Consider the following 8959-nt stretch of genomic DNA (forward strand, 5'->3'; position numbering starts at 1 on the left):
ACTTCCACATCATTGCATTCTGTTTTTATTCACAATTTGTACAGTGTCCCAACTTTTTTGGAATCGGGTTTGTACAACAAAGTGCTTGTTGAATTTTAAGCAAATGAAAGGAAATCACCTTCAAGATTTTTTTTATTGAACATTGAATTGATGATAAAAGACAACACAAAAAAAATAGAGCCACATTTTAAAGTGCAGTTTCCTCGTGATATTTTCTTTTAACTAACAAAAAAATCTCGGAGTGTCTTTCGCGTTATGTCGCAGCCTTTCACAATGTTTTTGTTGCGCCTGTTAATATTGCGATGGTGATTAAAAAAAAAGGTATATTGTGCATCCTTCATTTAAACAATAAATTTCTACGGTCAATTCTGATCATTTTTTAGAAATGTAAGGAAATAAATGGACATTTAAAGGGATACAATGATAGGAAAGAATGAAATAAACCCCGTATCGTAAGTTGTTTCTCATGTCCTTACCAGAGACTGTAAATATAAATGAACAAAGCATCCGGTTCGGCAAAGTTCTGCAAATGCAGAAGTGTCTTAAACTGCATTATATCTCAATTCCGGCTGGGGGCAACACGTGCGGTGGCAAATGGAGGTCAGTTTCTGTAGAAGTCCATGAGAAAGTGACCCACTTCTCACTTGATTTATTACCTCGGTAAACATTTTCATAAGGAGTTTATGGTCTCAATCGCTAGTTTTAACACTTCTGCAACACAGAATGATGATCATTATTTGAATTATAGTATCGTTGATTTTAAAATCAGCGATAAAACAGGCAGTGTTTTAGGGCGAGGCTATAATGCGATTGCAAGTGAAAGTGTGTAAAATAACGTAGAATGTCTCCTCCCTCTCGTCCAAAACTGCCACATCCGCAACCAGGATGGCCGCGCTCGTAACGACAAACTTGACAACTCACGTCACACATGCTCTGTCCATTAATATTATACAGTCTATGTTCCTTACCTGTTCGTAGCTCATGTTGGTCTTGGTGACAAGCTCATCCAGGTCTTGCTCATTGAGAAAGCGGTGCTTCATGTAGTATTCTCTCAGAATCTCCCTCCCACTCTTGAATTTCTTTGGCGGAGGAGATCTATCCACATCTGCGCTGCAGGAGGCAGATCGTCTTGGCTGCTTTCTGGTTCGGGACCGCCCCCAACCACGATTTCGGCTTCGTCTTTTTCGACTGGTGCTGCTGTTGCTTCCCATTTTATTGCCCCCTCTGCCGCTTGGCCCTTCGACGTTGCCACTTTGGTACTGGAAGAACCATTTCAGGTTACTGTTCTTCCACGAGTACCGAGAGTCACCAAACCAGCTGACGATGTAGGACCGAGGGAGGCCGCTCTGTTCTGCCAGCTGGGCGTACTCCTCTGGGGTGGGCCACTGGGTCCGCACAAAGGCACTTTTTAAAATATGGAGCTGCTCCGGGGTCTTTTTACTCTTATCTTTCATGTCTTTGTTGCTGCGACCGCCAGGAGGAGTTTGGCTACCTTTGCGAGACGAGGAGGCAGAAGGAGAAGAAGAAGTGGCTCCTTCTCCTGCTTTTCCTCCGTCTACCTCCATCTTTCCTCCCTCTGAAGAACCTGGGGAGGAAGTACTGACAGACGGCATCTTTCGCCTCTCAGTAAACCAGGCATCAATCTCCCTCCTAGTCAGTTTAGTCTCTGTTCTCAGACGGCTCAGTTCTTCATCCGATGGAGTGCCACTCTTCTCAAAACTTTCCTCCAGCACCACCAGCTGCTCCGGAGTCTTCTCCTTAAACTTCTGCAGGGTGAAATCTGGGAACGGATTCCACGTTTTGGCCCGTGTCTCCTTCTCCTTCATAGGAGGAGTGCGTGGAGGATGGGGAGATGTGGGGGTCTCATCGCTTGAGTCAATAATAATGGTGGTGCCAGCAGTGCTACCACCGTTGCCACTTGCTTTGCCCCCTCCGTCATGGAAAACTATGACATTGCTGTTCTTGGAGTTGCGCTGGTTGTACCTGGTGTCACTGAACCATTTCTTGATCTCTCCCTTTGTGAGGTTGGTGAGCTTCATAAGCCGGGAAATTTCTGCATCAGTGACAAAGTGGTTTTTCAGGTAGCTGGCTTTCAGCTCTGCCAGCTGCTCTTTGGACTTCTTCGGCCGCAAACTAAATGTGTCAGCACTGAGAGCGGAGTTTTCCTTAGAAAGGGAAGGGGAGATTTATATATTAAATACGAGATTACACCGCCAGTTTGCACACAGACATAACAAATACCTGGAAAAAGATGTGTGCGACTGTTTTGAGTTCACACACACATTAAATACTACTGACAAAGACACCACGTTGTAATTTTGTGCACTGATTGAGCTCAAAAAACCCAAATGCTTGGGTAACACAATTGACAGCACAAGAGCAAAAAAGTGTTGTCCCTACCTGTGGAGAAAGAGAGGGAGGCTGGACAGTAGTAGCCCGCTTTAGCTCACTGTTTGTTGGGGTGGGCTGGCAGGAAACTCTGCTGGAGCTCTGGGACTGGCTGGGCAGCCCCGCCACTGTCAGAGTGATGGGACTGGTCACTGGAAGGTGCCCCCCTGGGCCGACCTACACACACAGAGAAAATAGCGACACACAGAATGGGAGGACCAGCCAGATAGCCAAACAGGGATGAATTGATAGTTTCAAGTAACCATTATCTATAACACATTAGTTTACTGTATGGAAAGAGCCCTGAGTGAGTCTGAGCTAACTATACACAGTGTATGGTTTCTTTTGGTCACTCCAACTGCATGATCATTATAAGTAAATTAGAGAGATATCCCACAATGCTACTGTAGAGCTATGTGCTAACAGGTAATATGGTTAGCATTTTGTAACCTACGTGAAATCATACAATCATTGCAATTACGATACAATCACGATTAATTGTACAGCCCTAATAAAAACATCATTAAAGCAAAGAAATTGTTTCATTTCTTTTTAGCGAGACCTATGACTTTTAATTAAACTCGCTGGTTGTTGATTTTGGTCTCCCGTTTTAATGCTTTATCTGTCTTTTTATTGATGCTTTTACCCTGTAGCATTTTGATATATGTTTAATTTCTGAAGTGTATAAAGTGTATTATTATTATGTATTCCACAGCTCGAGGAACACACAGGCTTTGACATTGTTAAATGGGGTTCTATTATGGCTTCAATCCAAAGGCATTACTGCCTATTTAAACGGATTCAGTTTAGTTGAGGGAGGGTGACCGACAGACAGTAAGTCATGTCCAATCCAAAGTTGCAACAACCAAATTGTTTAAAAGTTAAATTAAATTCAAGCCAGGCCAAGCTGACATTTGTTGAGTGATGTCAACCGAGTCCTGCTAAACCCAAGCACACGAACCACGTCAATTTAAATCTTACTAAAGCATATCAGAGTCATATGTCTTAAGGTGACTGGGTTTCAGGCGAGGCAGTTCAAAGCCATGCTCCGTTAGATATGGCATGTTTTCTTTCCTTACCTACCTGTGTGAATACCAGGCCGGGCTGGCCCACTATCTGGCAGGTCTGAAGGATGGACTGCAGGCCGTTAGTAGCTGCTGAGAGCTGGTGAGCAGGTATGACAGTGATGGTCTGAGGCACCGTGTGCACCGTGCCATTGAACTGTTTCCTCCTGGCCTCCTCCACTTCCTCTGGAGTCCAGCTCACGCCGTGCTTCAGCCGCTGGGCTGAGAACCACACCTGGGTGGAGATCAAGTACATTTGATTTAAATTCTAAATCAAGATTGAGGTGGATGCTTACTTATAAATATACATAGTAGTATGCCGATTAAGGAGCTTCTATTTGAAGTTTCTTTACGTACATGTTTCTTATAACAGACACAGGGTTGAACACGAGAGCAGAGGTAATATACTAAAACAAATTTGCTCTACCTTGATCTGCTCCTCTGTGAACTGTGTATGTGCTGCAAGGCTGTTGATCTCGGCCATGGAGGGGTAAGGAAACTTCTTGTATGTGCTGCCCAGCAGGGGGTTGGTGTCCATAGCGGCACTGTAGGATGGGATGCTGCTGAGGGGAATCAGCAGCTGAGGCTGAGCTGCTGCTGCACTCTGCTGGGCCTGGAAAGCAGAAAGCACCTGAAATAAAGTAAGACAGGGAGACATTAAAAAAAGGTCTGGACAGATAATGCTACATAGTGGGAAAGGTGAGACACTGCTTGAGGTCTTTTTGGCTGCTGTCCTGCCAAAGTGTCTCTGAACAAGACAATGAATATCTATCAGCTGCAGGGCTGCTGTTCTCGGAAGATGGCATCCAACTCTTCTGTTGGGGATATTTAACATTAAGGCCACCCATTATCTAAAGCCTGCCAGCCATTTTTAGGTGTGCAGTTATGCTGTTAAGTCTCAAAACATGCATTCATTTTTCACAGATAGGGGAAAATGTAAGTACTGTATGTAATGCGAGTATTGTTTCATCCATGCTGCTGCAATGAGTCTACTTAATTATTAAAGATAAAAATAATTTGTTTATTAGTCCCCAATGGGGAAATTACTGCACTACACTCTGTGTACACACTTTTTGTTAGTACTCACACACAGGCCTGAAATACACACACATGCTCAGGACCTATACATGCACTATACATGGAGAGATGTCAGAGTGAGTGGGCTGCCAGCTGAACCAGCCCCCTGTGCGGTCGGGGGGTACGGTGCCTTGCTCAAGAGCACCTGGCAGTGCCCAGGAGGTGAACTGGCATCTCTCCAGCCACCAATCCACGCTCCCAACTTTTTGGGTCCATACGGGGATTTGAACCAGTGACCCTCCGGTTCTCAACCCAACTCCGTATGGACTGAGCTACTGCCACCCCCATAATAATCCAGACTTTCTACCTGTGCCAGGCCAGCAGGCAGAACTGTGGGGTTCAAAGTTGCTCCTTTTCTCTGCTGCTCTGAGTATGGGCTGACCAGCAAGCCCCCTCCCCCGAGCTTCATGGAGTCGTGCAGCAGCATCTCCACGGGCGTCATAGGCCCAAGAGGAGCTTCAATGGGCTCCTGATCTCCTCCCAGCTCTCCCTCACCACCCCTTCCAAACCCCTCAGCCGCTTTGTCTGTTGATTTCAGGGACACGGCGATCCTCTTGGGTTCAGATTTGGTCTTCATTCTCATGATGGGGGTCTTGCTGAGGGAAATGGCAGAAACCGTGGCAGGGTCTGCTTCGTCCTCCTCGGGTGTATCACACTGTTGTTCCTGGGGCGGCTGGTCGCTGCTTGAATCCTCAGAAGGGTTTGTAGCGCTGAGCTTTAGTGATGGAGCAAGGACTTCGCTGTCTTCCACAGTAGAGAGATTGGGCTCATCTATAATGATATTAATAATATTAATAATAATAATAATAATAATAATAATAATAATAATAATATTATCATTGACAGTTTGTGCATATTTCAGGCTAAAAAAGTGCCATTGTTGTGTGCACTTGGGAGAATGGACCCAAAGACATCTTACCGGTATCTGGAGGGGTGGGGACAACCACTACTGCTTGATCCAGATCCTCTGCTCCCTCCTTCTTCTTCCCTTCCAACTCCTCTTCCTCCTCATTTGTCTTCTGAGTTTTGTCCTTCACCTCTTCTTGCTCCACCACATCAGTGGTCAGCACCATGCAAGGTGTGGTCGATTTCCGGCGGCTCGACATTGTCAAACTTCAACTTCTACTCAGGGTAAAGAAGATCTGGGACAGAAAGGTCGAGGCTCACATGTCTTAGGTGTTTGGGTTCACATGCCCAAGTCCTTAAAGTATGTTTGTTCTGGTGGAAGAAACATAACAGATATGGAAATGTTATACAAGGGGTTGGTTAATTCTTAAACATTGGATTTGTTTTATTCCTAAATACTTCTTTTGACGATTAGCTTTCCTCGGTTCCTTCAGTGTTTTGAGTAATATGAAACGCTGATTCACAGGAGTGGTTTGGCTTTTCTGCTTCCTATCAATAGAAACTGGTCACCTTTAGGATTTAGGACTTACTTAGACCTGAAGCAATGTCAAGCTCTTGTGCTGACAATGCAATGACCATAACAATAACCAAAAGATGTAGCAGTAGTTAGCATCAACCCTACTTATAACCATGATATAGTAGGACAACAATATACATGGACTACATATTCAATTATTTCTGGAATTCAATAAGACTGCAGTGCACATCCAACCAATTGTTTCTTGTATGTACTTAAACATGATACTTTCCACTAGGGCTGAAATCAAAAGAATGTGCTTCAAATCAATAGAATGGGAAGACCATGATTAATCAAATGTGAATTATTTAGTTCAGTGTTTGGTGTAACATTTGATTTAACATTTTTTATTCCTCTTTACATTATTAGATTTACTGTTTTTTTATAAAATAAATGCTGGAATAATGTTAAATATCACAGATTCTTAACAGAAATGTCTTATTTTCAGTGGATCTTTCATTTATTTGTTATTCCTTTATTTAGCATGATCCTAGACGGTGCAATATAGAGCTAAAAAAATGCAAATCAAATCATTATCGCAATATCTGGTAGGAAAATCGAAATTAGATTCCTACCCCCCCCCAAATCGTTCAGTCCTACTTTACGTTTAACCCTTGTGTTGTCTTCCCGTTAACCATGAACTTGTTTGAAATGAAATTTCTTTGTGCTTTTCCGATGTTTTGTCGTTTGTTTCTGATTTGTCACTTTTTCCATGCTTTTGGTGCTTTTTAAAAAAAACTTAAGCTCGTTTAATATTAGGTTTTACACTTTATCTTGGAATTCTTGGTCAACAAAACTCATTTATATCAAATTATGCATACGTTTTTAGTTAACAAGGCAGAAATTATGAATTATTTTGACTAATAGTTAAGATCAGAAGGTGTTGAGTGGATCACAGATTTTGAAACCATTAAAAAAAGAATTAAAATTCTATAAGATTAAATAAAAACACCCCAAAAATTCAGTGAAAGTAATCATTAATTTTACCTGAAGAACGTTGTATGGAATCCTCCATGTTATTTTTGGACAATTTGGTTGAAAGAAATCTAATATTTCTGATATAAAACATTTTGAAACGTTCAAACGTTCAAATTGAAACGGGTCAATTTGCCCCGAGGATAACACAAGGGTTAAACGGTCATACAGTTTATCTAAAATAAGTTATTTATTTTTCTTATTTTGTATAAATGTGTGTACTGTACTATTCTACGCACTTCAAACTGCCGCACTGGGACAAATAGTGTTTTGAATTGAACTGAAAGCTTGGTACTTATGTAGCGAAACACACACGTGAACGCTGACACTGGATGGCATGAAGTGCTCGGGGGGAGGAAATATGATGTTGCACTTCATTCAGCACGATGACTAACAGCATGAATCACATGGCCTGTAAACAGATTTAAACAAGTGCAGCTTTATATGAGATTTGCCTTCATCATCAACAGTAATCCATGCAAATACCTGCAAGACATTTACATTTATGGGCAATGCATTGAACTGTGTTTCTATGTTATGAGTTTGATTGGTCAAAATTTGTTGAAAATCATTGAATCACTTCTGTAAGCAAATATTTTCCATTTATAAAGCAAGAAAACAAACATTTGCCGATTCCATCTTATCAAATACATGCATTACATTTGAATACAATTGAATATCTTTGAATTGTTGGTGAGACACAACCAGCATTAGCTGGGCTTTATCCTTACACTGTATGCACTAGATACTAATAATCATTGGTTGAATCCCTATATCTGAAGTCATTAAAATCCTAACACAGTATTATTCCACATTAAAGACATTAACTATAGTACAAAATTGTCACACAAATCTTAATTAATTTGTGTTGGCTAAGTCCTATTCATTTACAATATTGGAGTGTATCAGGGTACACCCACCTTAAGTCAGTTTAGTGGTATTCCAACAGTAGCAGGGCCCAAATGATATCCGAATAAATGTAAGGATATTACTTGGCTAGATCCTCTTTATACAATTGGCACACACTACCTGGTTAGTGCAAATATTTGATTTTAAATGGGTAAGTGTAAAGTCTACTTTCATATGTCTGAGGTTCATGACTTATTGCTAGTAAAGTCTGTTAACTAGATAACGCGCGTTAACAATAACTGTGTACAGTAACGTTATGCTATGCTACACTACCATCATGATATCATTTGGATTATCAGTTAGCACATCAATAAAATTTGGAGGTAAATTTGAAGTATCGTTAAAGCAGTACATGAACATAAAAGGACATCTAACTTAGCTAGCTCTACAGCATTTAGTATGTATATGAGGTGGGCCACCTAGCTGATGTTAGCCGGGCAGTCATTATTATTGATCATGTCTGGCGGTAAACTTACTGGAACTATCGTTACTGAAATGTGCACTGTGTTGCTACGAGTCTGTCGAGACGAGGCGAGGAGTAATTTCCTGGGTCTCAGCAGGGCAGTCTTCAGGTTCTGTCTGGTGGTGTGTGTCGACGTCTCTCCTTCTTCGCCTAACCATTCAGCCCCAGCCTGGCCGGGACTACAATAGCTAGCGTTAACGTTTTTTGGGGTTTGCGAGTCTCCAAAGCCCAGCGGAGGGAGGCAAGCAGACGGACCGGTCTACGGCTCCTGTCTGCAGATGCTGGAAACACCGGACATCAATCTCCTAACGTTATATATTTTATGTCCAGGTCGCGTCTTTGTGAAGGTTAGCTATATATTCAAAAACACGGTAGTTACACTCATAGCGTGACCATTGGTACTGAGTTAGTTTGCTGACCTAATTCTCTGATATTTTTTAACGGCAGATTTTTTTTAATGATCAAGCGGCGTCATCATTCAATGTAATACGCCCGACGTCATTCGTCAGCGACTCTTGGCGCTCTAATAATTTCGGGTACTTTCGATTAGTCTATGGGAATTTAGCAAAAATAAACAATTCTGCGATTGAAATATTGTCTTTACGAGATGGATTGAGCTATGCGCTGAGCAGAAAAAATGTGTCATTGAAGGATGCGAAC

The 8959-nt window shown here is 42.0% G+C and overlaps 1 protein-coding gene across 2 annotated transcripts in view; it reads right to left on the reverse strand.

Annotated features, from left to right (window-relative positions):
- The window catches only part of LOC117946131 (zinc fingers and homeoboxes protein 1-like), a 16051-nt gene extending 7275 nt beyond the window's left edge, over positions 1-8776 (reverse strand). The window contains exons 1-7 of one of the 2 annotated variants that reach the window (XM_034874008.1): positions 8313-8776; positions 5449-5747; positions 4837-5300; positions 3880-4083; positions 3472-3687; positions 2401-2565; positions 969-2165 (exon numbers count right to left, since the gene is read on the reverse strand). In XM_034874008.1, coding sequence (XP_034729899.1) covers positions 969-2165; positions 2401-2565; positions 3472-3687; positions 3880-4083; positions 4837-5300; positions 5449-5635 — 2433 coding nt within the window. In that variant the 5' untranslated portion in view covers positions 5636-5747; positions 8313-8776. Of the gene's footprint in view, positions 1-968; positions 2166-2400; positions 2566-3471; positions 3688-3879; positions 4084-4836; positions 5301-5448; positions 5748-8308 lie in introns of both variants that reach the window. The other variant, XM_034874009.1, reaches the window with a different exon arrangement.
- Positions 8777-8959: the final 183 nt, after the last annotated feature.

Source organism: Etheostoma cragini, chromosome 6 (genome assembly GCF_013103735.1).
Source record: "Etheostoma cragini isolate CJK2018 chromosome 6, CSU_Ecrag_1.0, whole genome shotgun sequence".
Lineage (NCBI taxonomy): Eukaryota > Metazoa > Chordata > Actinopteri > Perciformes > Percidae > Etheostoma > Etheostoma cragini.